The sequence below is a fragment of the Dromiciops gliroides genome, chromosome 2 (assembly GCF_019393635.1).
Source record: "Dromiciops gliroides isolate mDroGli1 chromosome 2, mDroGli1.pri, whole genome shotgun sequence".
In the NCBI taxonomy this organism is placed as follows: domain Eukaryota; kingdom Metazoa; phylum Chordata; class Mammalia; order Microbiotheria; family Microbiotheriidae; genus Dromiciops; species Dromiciops gliroides.
In genome coordinates, this window is record NC_057862.1 from 122,040,004 (window position 1) to 122,054,835 (window position 14,832).

At 39.3% G+C, this 14,832-nt stretch overlaps 1 protein-coding gene across 1 annotated transcript in view; it reads right to left on the reverse strand.

Moving 5' to 3' along the window:
* WDR93 (WD repeat domain 93) overlaps positions 1–14,832 on the reverse strand; it is a 48,374-nt gene that overhangs the window by 31,744 nt on the left and 1,798 nt on the right. The window contains 7 exon segments of the mRNA XM_043980387.1: positions 441–522; positions 1,229–1,261; positions 4,974–5,089; positions 6,766–6,844; positions 9,187–9,251; positions 11,321–11,516; positions 13,999–14,383. Coding sequence (XP_043836322.1) covers positions 441–522; positions 1,229–1,261; positions 4,974–5,089; positions 6,766–6,844; positions 9,187–9,251; positions 11,321–11,516; positions 13,999–14,262 — 835 coding nt within the window. The 5' untranslated portion in view covers positions 14,263–14,383.

A 14,832-nucleotide genomic window follows, 5' to 3' on the forward strand; every position in this document is an offset into this window, starting at 1 on the left:
TACTCAGTCTTAAAAACTCAAGTACACTAAGTTATATGCCTATGTCTTCAATACTCTGTATTCCTCTCTTCTATGGGATGCAAACATTAATTGTTCTCTGTTTCTGTATCTCCACCATCTTAATTTACTCTGATCCATGGTTGAACTATCTCATAAAGTACATAGAATAGATCCTCACAATGCCTGGGCAGAGACAGTAGTAGTTCACTGCTACTTATAGGATAGAAGGCAAATATTTGTAAAACCCCACATTCTTTCTTTATAATAATCCTTCTTTCTTTTCCTCTTTTATTACTTTTATAATCTTTGTATTTGCAATACCAGAAATTAAGAGGCTCTTCATTTTCTTCTTGGCACTACACCTACAATCTGAATGGGCTGTCATAAGGTGGTGCCCAAGGAAGGAACAAATAAGTTGAATGGTATTTAATGGTATTTACCTGTAACTGGTTTGGGTGGTTTAAGCTTCATTATTTGAACTGGACCACTTAATTTAACGTCTGTTTTTATAGGATAATTTTCCTGTAAGAGAGAGGACTATAAACTCAAGAACTACAAGACATAGGGATATGGACCCATATCTACCAGCCCAATATAGAAAAGACCCTAAAGGAAAGCTTACATTTTGGAAATCCACCTGGGACTATGCGGAAATACCCCTGTAGGGTTGAATCTACTGTATCTTTGTGTAGAACATACTATATCTTTTTGTTACTCAGGGCTCATGCTCATTTTCATAACAGTATTCTCATTGATGGAAATTGATGCTCCATGCCTGTGTGAGGAAGGGTATTGGCAAGAACTTGGGAGAGGAGAGATCGGAGTTTCTTTTGTCTTTAGGCTTTAAGAAAGGACATGTGTGATTCCAGGCTCTCTTCAGGGAGAGGTTTTCAGAGGGGGTAAAAAGGACTTCAGGAGGGAGGCAATATATAGAGAAGCTAGCAGCAGCTCAAACACAAGAGAGGCATGGTTCTCAATCTCACCCAAAGGGAACTTCTCCATTTTCTCGAGTGTGGTAAGTTGGGAAGAGAGACATGACTTAAATGCTAGCTCCTCTACAAGTTGGCTTCTTCCCAGAGTTTCCCTCCAGGGACCTTTACCTGAAGGGAGCCTAGAACTGAATGGAGAGCTTACAACAAGTAAAAAAATTTGATACTAAAGGTAAATCTTCAAATAAATCTCTAAAATACAACCCAAATTTTGGAAATTTTCCTTAAAGCTTCTTTACCACATCTGAAAGATCTGATGATTCAACGGATTTCTGTAGGAATAAAAACAAACAAAAACAAAACAAAAATGTGTTCACCTTTGATATACATCCACTTTGTCCCTTCTAATTTCCCAATATGGCTCATGTAGTCTTAGATGCTTTGGGGACCAATAAGTATAATCATTCAACAAACATTTATTGAATTCTACCATGTGCATAACAAGGTAAAAGGGTTTATGAGTATATACAGAGTTTCAAAATAGAAAGATGGGGGGCGGCTAGGTGGCGCAGTGGATAGAGCACCGGCCCTGGAGTCAGGAGTACCTGAGTTCAAATCCGGCCTCAGACACTTAACACTTACTAGCTGTGTGACCCTGGGCAAGTCACTTAACCCCAATTGCCTCACCAAAAAAAAAATATATATATATAGGTGGCTTCCAGGAGATTATTACAATCTAGTTGAGAAGACATGAAACGACAAAATAATAATAAAAAATAGAACGTGATAAATACCATAGGAGTAGTTGTTTTAGTTGTTTTAATCATGTCTGACTCTTCATGACCCTGTTTGGGGTTTTCTTGGAAAAGATACTGGAGTACTTTGCCATTTCCCTCTCCAGATCATTTTATATTTTGAGGAACTGAGGTAAACAAGGCTAAATGAATTTGCCCAGGGTCATACAACTATGTAAGTGTCTTGAGGCTGGAACTGAATTCAGGTCTTCCTGACTTTAGGCCCAGCACTCTATCCATTGTGCCACCTAGATGCCCACAGAGTAGTACAAACAGAAAATGTTATAGGAGTTCAGAAGAGGAAGAAATCACTGTGGAGTAGAATGGCTAGGGAAATCATGGAGTGGTCATGAAGGAAATAGGACTTGAATTGAGCTTTGAAGGATGGATAGAATTTTGAATAGAAGGGGAAAGAAGAAGACAGGGCACCCCAGGGATGTTGAGGAGGGGGAGGGAGGGAAGAAGGGAGGTAGCATGAGTTAAGACTAAAGGTAAGGATGAACATGTTGTTTAAGGGACAGTGAGAAGAATGTCTTGGCTGGAACAGGGGCTTGATATCGTTAAATACTGGGAAAACAGAATGTAGTCAGATTTTGAATGGTCTTGAATTCTAAACTAAGTAGTTTGGGCTTTATCCCAGAGATACTGTGAAGCCACTGAAAATTTTTGCAGAGAGAAGAGCTCTTTTAGGAAATTTAATCTGGTGGTATTAGACAAGATGAATTGGAAGCAGGAGACACAAGAGATGAGCAGACTAGTAAGAAGGTGACAATATGAAGTGAACACAGTTATCTTTGTAATCGAGAAATATTTCGTAGTGGTTGCAGATTTATTAGGGCTGTTTATGGAATTTGCCTACAATAAGAGGACTGCTGTTAGCAATCACCTCAGCTAGCAATATCTCAGCACAGACACTGAATCACTTATAGTGAACAAACCTCTATTCCAAAGTCATCTTGCTACCTAAAGAGTAAACCAATAAATACTCAGGGAGCATCTGTTATGTGCAAGTCACTATTCTAGGAACTGGGAGAAATAAAGAAGCATAAAATGTGGTGACACCCTCAAGGATCTTATGATGTAGTTGGGGAGGTGTGAGCCATGGACGTAAAAAGATAACTGACAATAAGGGCAGTGCATGGTAAGTTCCAAATGAGTGGTGCAGAGAATACATACTACAGGAGTTCAGAAGAAGGATTTTAGTCACAGAATCACAATAGAGGTAGAGGACTTTACTACGTGGGGGAGTGTCGGGTCAGACCTATACTTAAGGAAAATCATTTTGGAGTAGGCGGACATGTGAGGCAGAAAGACAATTAGGGAATTATTGCAAGAGTCTAGTAAAGTGGTGATGAGGGCCTGACCTAAGATGGTAGCTGTTTTAGTAGTGAGAGGGTACTCATGTGAATTGTTGTGGAGGTGGAAACAAGATTTGGCAACTGACTGGGTATACAGGCTGAAGGAGAGTGAGAAGCCACTTTAGTTTCAGATCTAGGACAGACTGTAAGGATGGTGGTGCCTCAACAGAAATATGAAAGTTCAGAAGAGGGGGTGGGTTTGGGAGTAAAAATTAACAACTTCTGCTTTGGACATATAGAGTGTGAGCTGTCAAGAGACATCCAGTAAAATGCCAGTAGGCAATTTGTGATATGGAATGGGGCTTAGGAGAGAGAATGGGGCTATATATGTAAATCTGAGAGTGATATGCATGGAAATGATAATTAAACCCAGGAGGGCTCATGAGGAGAAGAGATATCAGAAACAAGAAATTAGATGATCCAGAATATAGCAGGGGAAGAGACTGAAAAGGGCCTAACCGCAAGAGAGAAAAATCACGGGTAAGCTTAGGAGCAAACCCCAAGAGGACACCAGATACACTGGCAAGGGAGGTGGGTATGGAGAGGAGTTTTAACCAGAACCCATAGAGGAATAAGACCCTAAAATAAAAACAGGAAGAGACCTTGTAGTAAAGGGGGTACTAGATAATGAATCAAATAATCTGGATTCATTGAATCCCAACGATGCTACTGTGACCTTGGGCAAATGACTTAACCTCTGGGCCCAGCTCCTTTGCCTATGAAATGGGGTTGGATTAGATGGCCTCTTTGGGACACTTTAGCTCTAAAATGACAATCTTATCGATGATGCTCTAATAATGAGACTGTATATATGACTTACTTTGAATGTCTATTTTCCCCTGAAATTTTTTTTTTTTTTGGTGAGGCAATTGGGGTTAAGTGACTTGCCCAGGGTCACACAGCTAGTAAGTGTCAAGTGTCTGAGGCTGGATTTGAACTCAGGTCCTCCTGACTCCAGGGCTGGTGCTCTATCCACTGCACCACCTAGCTACCTCCTTCCCCTGCAATTTTACTCTAATAAAATTTGATGTTGCATATGAACCGTTTTTGTATTGGTTCACAGCAGACTTTGGTGAAAGAAAGGCCAAGATCTAGATATTTTGAAAAGAACTCCCTCACTTTTGACCTGTGACTGGTGAAGTTGATCTGAGAAATGCAGGCCCAGGACAAAGTGTTTTCCAATCTCTTGTCATAGAAAGCAAACATACACGTGTATGTGTGTGTATATGTATTATGCATGTATGTGTATATGTGTATGTGTATGTATATATTATCTCTACCAGTGGACTACAGAGGTCATGCATCTTGCCTTCTTGCATATTCCTATAGCAATTAGCACAGTGAGAAATCAAGACAGGGAGCAGACCTGTGTGTGATTTCATTGGTGTAGAGAACTCTCCTTACTAAAGCAGGTTAGCATGTTCTCTGCAATTTATAGTGTTAGAGTAGCCTAGAGCACTGAGTGGTTGTGACTTGTCCAAGGTCCCATAGCTAGTGTGTATCAGAGGCAGGACTTGAACCTGGGTCTCTCTGGATTTGAAACTGGTTCTTTCTTCATTACATCACAATGCCTTTAAGAACAAGATCGATAAATATCTACTGATGAGAATTAAAGTTTTGAAAAATGTTCTTATATTAGACTTTAAAAATCCCACCAAACAATACAAAGTTAAGTCATATATCAAGGATTTCCCAGCTGAAAGCACTATGACTTGAATGTCAAATTCCAGCTAGAGAAACAGAGTTAGGAGAGCCAGACCAGAAAATAACCAGTTGGGGATGGACCTATGTTTCTAATCTTTTTCTTGTACTCTGGTATTCGGCCTAGAATGTAGTGAGGACTTGGGATGCAGAGAGAAACATACAGACTGAAAAATGAAACATTTTCTTACTATATGCAAGTGGCTAATTTTCTTCTTTGATAGAGAAGACGAATGGGGTTGCTCCATCTCCTTAAGCCAGGAGTCCTTGGGCAATCGATACACTTCTAGCCAAACATCCCCAGTTCCTGCATTGGGAAACCAGTCATTGAGCAAGTTTAAATAGGCAAAAGGTCTTTTGTAAAATAGTCTGCCTTCTCAGAACTTCTGGCAGGGGAATATTTATATCCTGGTAAGATGGAGGATGATGCAATCACTGTTGCAAGCTGTGACCCTTGAAGAGATTTTTCTACTGAGAGGAACAATACTTTAATAAGACCCTTTAGAATGGGATACTCAGCTATACAACTCTTCAATTGTCAACCAAACTATTGAGGTTACAGGCTAGAAAGATGAAGGATAGTTATATGAAGAAATGGAGTTTTATGAGAAAGCAGATCCCTCATACTTGAGCAGGCAATTTTGTTCAACCAGTCTCGGTGTTGGGCCCTTTTCTCAATGTTTTAAGTGTTCTAAACTCAATCTTATAAAAGAAAGATATCTGGAGAGGGAGATAACTTATACATGGGTGGGGAGGGATAATCATGGGATCCCTGATCAGTTGTGTTCCCTTTAGCCCACTTGATGAAACTAAGGGATGTAAGAAGCAGGTAATGGCAATCAGAGGCATAAAGGTACAAAGTAAATGTAAAGAAATTTGCCCCTTTACACGGTATAAAGATGGTGCTTCATTAATAAGACAGAATATAGGGCAGCTAGATATTGGCTGGCAAAGATCAGACTCAGTAAACTCCAATAGCTCCCTATTACCTCTAGGATCCAATATATAATTCTCTGACACTTAATGCTTTTCACTAACTGCCCCCTTCCTATCTACTGAATCTTCTTGCACATTCTCACCCCTCTACACTCTACAATCCAGCCATACTGGACATCTTCCCACACGCCATTTCCTCCATCTACACTGGCTGTCTGCCATGCCTGAGATGTTCTTCTTCCTTATCTCTGCCTCCTAGAATCCCTTGTGTCTTTAAAACTCTGTTTAAGTAGCACATTCTATGTGAAACCTTCCTCAATGTTTCCAGTTGCTAGTGACCTCCTAACTTATGTTCCTTTTCTATATATCTATATATTTTTCTCTATATATCCATGCATATATATGTTGTATGTACACTTGCAGGCTGCTAAGTGGCATGATGGAGAGAGTGCAAGACCTGGAATCAGGAAGACCAGAGTTCAAATCTGGGCTCAAATACTTACTAAATGTGTGACCTTGGGCAACTCATTTAACCTCTGCCTGCCTCAGTTCCCCAATATGTAAACTGGGGATGACAGCACCTACTTTCCAGGTGGTTGTGAGGATTCAATGAGATAATTTTGTAAAGCCCTTTTACAACCCTTAAATTACTATGTAAATACTAGTTATAATAGTGGTGGTGACGATGATAAACTTCTCGAGGACAGGGGCTGTTTCACTCTATTCCCAGTGCTTAGCACAGTATCAGGAACACAGCAGACACTTAACCAATGCTTACTGACAGGTCGACTATTATCAGACAAGATAACTTATTATCGAAGATTGCTGGACTGGGAAGGCTTTGAAAATATAGTCTCTACATCTAAAACCTGTTAATATGGAAACAGAAATTTCACATTCCTGACAGGAAGCTATATGAGAGCTGGACTTCTGCTCTTATGTGGAGTGGGATCTCATTTGAATGTTCCCTAAGGAAAAAAAAATGTATGTGTGAAAGAGATGGTAGGTCTGCACTCTTTAATAATAATAGTCTTTAGTTTGTCTTGCCTTGGAGAAGCATGGCCATAAAAATCCCTCCAGGAGAAACTTGCAAATTCAAACATGTAGTTTGCTTGCTAATATCATCCTGAAAAAAAAAAAAGAGATATCACTACAGATTAGGCTTAGCTCATAAGAGAGAAAAATATATTTCACTGTATTTTCTGGTTGACATTAGAGAGAACAAATCATTCAAATTTCTCATCCATATTAAAGGTGTTTCCCAAAAAGCATTTGATGAAAGGAGCAATACAAAATACCAATCTAGGCATTACATAAAAGATTCTTTCACTTCAATTAGGGAATAGGATAATAGCATATATCATTTTTATGTTCAAAATCTTTGGGATTTTCATCAATTTTCCAAATTCTTCTAATAGTTTAGGAAGACTTCATATCGCCCAATATCCTGGAAGACTAGCTGACATACACAGACCAAAGCCATCTAAGTCACTTTATTGAACTGAAGCAGGTTGCAGCTGACTCTAAAAATAAGGTCATTTTGCTAATCAGTGGCATATAGATTGTATATAGTTCTACTGAGTTTTTCTGCAACTTTACTCAACATCAATTTTTACAAAACAAATCAAAATTTTTACAAGGCAAATTTCTATTAAAATCACATATCATTAAAATAAGGTAGTGTTGGATGGAAGAAAATTGAGACATTAATGCACTGTTGGTGGAGTTGTAAACTGATCCAACCATTCTAGAGAGCAATTTGGAACTATGGCCAAAGGGCTATAAGACTATGTACACCCTTTGATCCAGCAATACCACTATTAGGTCTGTATCCCAAAAAGATTTTTTTAAAGGGGGAGGGGGGAGGGAGGGGGAAGAGGGAAAAAGTTGAAACTGGAAATCTTATGGGAATGGGTGTTGCAGACTATCTCTACATGTGGCTGGAAAATGATAGAATACTTTTATGGAAAAAAACATAATACTATTCTCTTATTATGTTGGGCTTGTAAGGGTACATTGTGAAATGTTCCTTGTTTTGTAAATCTGCAAAACTTTGCATTTGGAGATAATTGTGATTTTTATCTACACATGTGAGATTGCATATAATATAACATTGGCTGTTTTGAGACATTACTATATGGCACTGGGGAAGCAAGTGAAAGGACATTAATTATGCCTCCTCAGAGACTATAGAGAACTGTTCTGAAATTGGGACAAGGGCAGTGTTAAGTAAAATAAAACAAAATAATTTTTTTAAAAAGGGGGGGAAAGGGCCTTTCTATACAAAAAAGATCTGTAGCACCCTTTTTTTTTTTTTTTTGGTAGTGGCAAAGAATTAGGAAATGAGGTGATGCCCATCAACTGGGGAATGGCTGAACAAATTGTGCTATGTGATTGTAATGGAATATAAAAACCTGGAAAGACTTACATGAACTGATGCAAAGTGAAGTGAGCAGAACCAGAAAAACAGTGTATACAAAAAGAGCAATACTATACAATGATCAACTGTGAATGATTTAGCTATTTTCAGCACTACAATAATCCAAGACAATTCCAAAGGACTCATAATGAAAAATGCTATCCGCTTCCAGAGAAAGAACGGATGGAATCTGAATGCAAATAGAAGCACACTATTTTTCACTTTCTGTATTGTTTTTCATGTTTTTTTTTTCCTCTGGGTCTGTGTCTTCTTTCACAACATGACTAATATGGTAATAGGCTTTGCATGATTGAACATGTATAACCCATATCAAATTGCTTACCATCTCAGGAAGCAGGAGGTGAGGAAAGAAGTGATAAAATTTGGAAGTCAAAAATTTAAAACATTTTCTTTACATGTAACTGGGGGAAAATAAAATATTATTTAGCTGTGTGATTTGTTTGTTTGTTTTGGTTGGGCAATGAGGGTTAAGTGACTTGCCCAGGGTCACACAGCTAGTAAGTGTCAAGTGTTTGAGGCTGGATTTGAACTCAGGTCCTCCTGAATCCAGGGCCCGTGCTTTATCCACTGAGCCACCTAGCTGCCCCTAATAAAATATTATTTAAACAAATAAGGTGGTATTGTTACTATTCAATAAGATATAGATTGAATATAGCCCTACTATTAGTTTCTCTGTAAATCTGCTCATTTTTTAGGCATCAAAGTTACTCTAAAACAAATTTCTGTTTTTAAAAAATTGCATATTTCCTTTGGCCCTAAGGCCACTTTGGAGCAAGACTGTATTTTGGGGGGGGGCAGGGCAGGGGAACAGTTGGGTCAGTAAAAAGATTCTTCTCTTACTCTCTACCAGGGTATAGTATGTACTCTCTGGTGTGGAAAACATTGTTAATTGGGGGATGGGGCCTTTAATAGAGTAGCAGGGAAAGGTGGCTGTTTGGTCACACAAGCCCATTTTTCCTCCTAGCCCGACACATCCCTCCAGTGTTCTAATGTAGTTTTTGTATGAGTGACAAAAATGGAAGACTTACCACTTCATTGATGGCTTTTATTAGAAAAAGAAAATCCTTGTAAAAATAAAAGAGACGAACGACACCTGAAATAGAAAGCGAGTCGTTATAAAAGACAAGGCAGGCCAGTCAAGAATCTGTTTTCCTAATTATGTACTTGAATTCCTGCCCCAATTTACGTAAAATAATCTCAACTGGGCCCTTCCTGCATACTAGTTGTTTTTTTTTTTTGTTGTTGTTTGTTTCCTGATAACTCTCTGTTGAACAGCCCAAAGCTTTAGCTTCCCCAACCTTCTCTCCTCAAGCCACCTACGACACATTCCTCCCTCCCTCTCCGCTGAGGAGATGACTGTTATTTCCCTGGCAAAAAGTAGGCTCTGTGAAGCCAAAGGATGTCGCACTTTTGTCTTTGTATCACCAGTTGCCTAAGACAATGGCTGGCACATAGCAAGCCCTTAATAAATGCTTGTTGAATTTAATTAAACTGAAATTTAATGACAGGACAATCCCATGCATTAGCCCAGCTCCCCAACTGTCCTACCCAAACCTACCACTCTCATTTTAGCTTTCACCACTCCCCCCAACTTAAAATGTTGTTATCATTCTTGTCCCCTGAAATCCCCTCCATGGTTCTCTTTACCTATCTGAAACCTACTCATCTTTTAGGTCCCAGCTGAAGTGCCATGTCCTCCAGGAAGTTTTCCTCAATTTATCTAATCCATACTTATCTTTCTTTTCTGAACTGCTTCACAAGTTATCACTCACATCACCCATTTTGCCACTTTTAATCACATATTACCTTGTGGTTGTTAAAATTTTAAGTGTGTATATTTTTGCCCCTTCAATCAGAATGTAAGCATTTTGAGAATAGAGATCATATGATAAATTTCACACATTCTCCATAGAACCTCATTGCAGTACTCATTAAAAGCATGGACTTGCATATGTGTATATAATTTGTCTATATTTATAAAGTATATATGCTGAATTACCATAGTTCTTCTATTACCATTATTTGCACAGCCTAAAAAGGGCTTTACCATACGGCTGTATGGCAGCATTTTCCAATCCTGCAGACCTGGGTCCCTATTTCTAATCTGGTCTCCATCCCCACAAAATAGGATTACAAAGGGATTTGGCACACCACCAGTGACAGTTCGGGAAGGACCGTGGGTACCTAGTGTATTGCCCAAATTACGTTTAGACTTCAAATCAAGAAGTTAGAATAAAAAACAGCAACATTTATTTCTGAAGCTCCAATGTGAAGGTTTTATCAATAAAGAATAGGTGCAGATGGCTCCTAACACACTGGAAAAGCCTCAAATATGAGACCAATGATGGCTGCATGTCTGTTATATTGATGTACAGAACCAGCCTCACTAAATTCAAAGAGACTTGAGGGTGATTAATTTTTTAGCCACAACAACTTTGGGGGGCGAGGGGCAATGAAGGTTAAGTGACTTGCCCAGGGTCACACAGCTAGTAAGTGTCAAGTGTCTGAGGCTGGATTTGAACTCAGGTCCTCTTGAATCCAGGGCCGGTGATTTATCTACTGTGCCATCTAGCTGCCCCCACAATAACTTTTTAAGACCTCTAAAGGGTGGGGGCACAGCTAGGTGGCACAGTAGATAAATCACCGGCCCTGGATTCAGGAGGACCTGAGTTCAAATCCAGCCTCAGACACTTGACACTTACTAGCTGTGTGACCCTGGGCAAGTCACTTAACCCTCATTGCCCTGCAGCAAAACAAAACAAAACAAAACAAAACAAAACAAAAAACCTCTAAAGGGTTGCCCTCTGCGTCAGAAGAAAAACTATCCACTTAGACAAAACCATGGTTATTTTAGGTATAAAAGAAGCACACTGTGAATAATTTTCATATATGCACCAATGGGGCCAAAAAACCCTCTGCTTTTTTCCATAGTCTCACAACTGCTATATTACTTATACACAAGGCCTAACATTTGTTTAGACTCAGGAGTCGATGCTTAGATTTAGGGAGAAAAACAGACCCTAGTGTAGCCAATGAAATTCCACCCACACAGAAAAACATATACATCCCTACCAGAAGATAGGTTGCCTTTTGATCCAATGTAAACCTACAGGCATCTCTAGAATGAATAAAAAACAACAAACAAACAGGAAGAGTAAGTACCCATTTCATCCACAGTAGCAACAAATACTTCATTCCCAATTTCTGTAGCCCAGATGGACACGATCTCAACTTTGATTGCATCCCAACTACAAACCCGTGAATAATTGTACAAGGCATTGAAGACTCTCAGTCCTCTGGACGTCCCAAGAAACACAAAGCCTTTACAGATGGCAATGCAATTTGGTACACTTGAAAGCTGTGAAGACAAATCAGAGTGCAACAACATATGATCACCAGTTGTCACTGTTCTCATATTTAAGTACAGAAATCTTCTGTAATATGAGCTGCTTCCCAAGGAGAGAAGAATCTTCATGAATAGAATGTATGCTTCTGCCTCAAACCCCTCACATTACTCATTCTGATCCTCAAGAATTGACAATGATTTATTTTATCCAAGTACTCTTTCAGCTCTACAGGGTACAACTACCTAGCTGGGGGATATATGGAGGAAGAAGCTTCCCTCCCACCCTCCCTCCAACTCTTGTCTTTTCAGAGCTCAGAAAGAAAACTGCTGACTGGGGCAGCTAGGTAATGCAGTGGATAAAGCACTGGCCCCGGATTCAGGAGGACCTGTGTTGAAAACACTTGACACTTACTAGCTGTGTGACCCTGGGCAAGTCACTTAACCCTCCTTGCCTCACAAAAAAACAAAACAAAAAAAAGAATTCAGAGAATTTTAGGGGCAACTAGGTGGTGCAGTGGATAAAGCATCGGCCCTGGATTCAGGAGTACCTGAGTTCAAATCCAGCTTCAGACACTTGATACTTACTAGCTGTGCGACCCTGGGCAAGTCACTTAACCCCCATTGCCCCCCCCCAAAAAAAAAGAAAGAAAGAAAAAAGAAAAGAAAACTGCTGATCTCTAGCCAATAGCCTGCATTCCTGTTGGTTAAACTACTTTTCTATATGCCTTTAGGAGGTAATTTAAAAATATATCAAAGGGCTTTAGGGATAATTCCTTTCAGAAAAAAAAAAATTCTCATGAAGATGCTTTCAGGCACCAGCAAGGAAATAGAAAGCTATTAACCAAGAGGAAAGGGGGAAGGGAATAAGCATTTATATAGTATCTATTGTGTGGCAGGCACCATGTTAAGTGCTTTTTACAAATATTATCTCATTTAATTCTCACAACAACCCTGAGAGGTAAGTGTTGTAATTATCTGCATTTTACAGATGGGGAAACTGAGGCAGCCAGAGGTTAAATGACTTACTCAGGGTCACACAGTTCGAGGTTGGATTTGAACCCAGGTCTCCTTGATTCCAAACTTAGTGCTCTATCTACTATACCACCAAATACCTCCAGTAAGCTGGCAAAGGATGGGTAACCATCAAGGGGAACACAGAGCAATCTAGAGGTGTCAGCCTATGTTGGGTGAACATGTAGGGAAAGGAGTAGTACTGATGCCAACCTGCCTTCGCAGCCTGATTTCCCACTTCTCCACCTTGTCCTCTCATACTTTTGTGCATTTCTATAGCCATTCCCCACACCTAAAATGAAGACCACCTACCCCATTTGCCCATGAAATCCTTCACTGTTTTTTTTTTTTTTTGGTTGTTTTTTTTTTAGTGAGGCAATTGGGATTAAGTGACTTGCCCAAGGTCACACAGCTAGTAAGTGTCAAGTGTCTGAGGCCGGATTTGAACTCAGGTCCTCCTGACTCCAGGGCCAGTGCTCTATGCACTGTGCCACCTAGCTGCCCCCAAGACACTGTTCATGACGCCTTCCCTGATCCGTCCAGCCTGGAATCCCTCTCTCTCTAATATTTTATCTTTTTATTTGACCTCTCTTCTCCACTTATACTATAATTTACATCTTAGCTATTTGGGTAGCGGTCTTATCCTTCATACCAAATTAAGCCATTTTGAAGGCAGGGATTGTGTTGGTTTTTGGTCTTTGTATCCCTAGGGCTAGTACAGTAGCTTTCACCCAGCAAGTGTTAAATAAATGTTTACTGAATCAAATCATTGACTACCACAGATAAGGATAGGGACTGCATTTGTGATCTTACTAGTATTGGGAACGCCCCAGGGAAGAAATTCTCTTTACCCATACAGGTCCAGGTTACCTTTTCATTAACATAGTGTAAGAGGTTAAATGACTTGCCCAGAGGTTACACAATCAGCATGTATTAAAGCCAAGTCTTCTTGGCTCCTAGGCTAGCTCTCAAACCAATACATAATGCTATTTATCACAAAGAGACTAACAAAAAGAAAATACATCTAATACTATCTCTCACCAAAGATATGATAGGAAAATGTCTCCTCCAAACTAGATTCATTTTCCTCCTTCTTTTTCCCACTAATCAGAAGTCAACAAATAAGAACCTCAGTTGTCCCCAAGTTATATTTATTTATTTATTGTTACATTAAACTTGATATAATATTTAGGCAACCAGATGTTGCAGTAGATAAGACTGTTAGACCTGGAGTCAGGAAGACCTGTGTTCCGATTCAACCTCAGACACTTACTGGTTGTGTGACCCTGGTCAATTCACTTGACCTCTTCCTGCCTCAGTTTAGCACCTACCTCCCAGGGCTGTTGTGAGGATAAAATGAAATTATATTTTAATTTATTATATTTTAAAGTGCTTTGCAAACCTTAAAGTACTATATAAATGCTATTATTATTAAACATTGTAGTACCTATTGTACCAGCCTAATTTCAATAAATTTATATACCTGGAATTTCTGAGTTGGTAAGTAGACAGTTGGCTGGATTTTGATGATTGTAACTGCCTTTGTTGCTTCTCTCTCCTCAATGATTTCCCATGCCCGGTCAAACAGTAGGTTCACCAGTTTATTGATCATCCGGAAGGGCTGAGGCAGGGAATCGAGGATTTGATCTGGATCCTTGAGGAAATAATCACCTTCCTCATCCTTAATCCAATCCTGTTCTTCATAAGTGGGGATCTCTAGGGGTCCTTTGCGGATATATACTGGCATCTTGATCTTACTGGTCTACCAATTCTCATAACAAGTTTGCTTTGGGAGACATACTGGTAGAAAGTGGCAATTTTTTCCCAGAAACTTCTGCAAAGTTCTGAATTGTTGAAGGAATGAGACGCTTTAAAAGAAAGAAAAAATAGCTTTCTAAGGATAACACACAATTCAGATGGGTCTGATTTCCTAGAACTCAAACACAATGAGGATATTTCTTCTAGAAATCTGAACTTTCATTATACCAGGCTCCTTACCTTGTTCATTGTCAGCTGTGATATCAGGTGAGAATTTCTCTACTGATATTCAATAGCCTGCCTGATACCTTATCATTAAATCCCTGGAGACTTTTTTAGGTACTATTCAGGCATATTTCCTATCTTGAACCCAACAGAATGTATGACCATAAAAGAAGGAGACTGATTTTGCATATCACTTATAGAAACTGTTCTTATTACTTAGGGTTATTTCAGCTCCATTCTATGATTCAGTACTCTAATTGCATTGGGTCCTGGAATACCATAAAACTTGTTCGAGTAAAGTCATATATTCATTTAAAATAATTTATTCAAATAT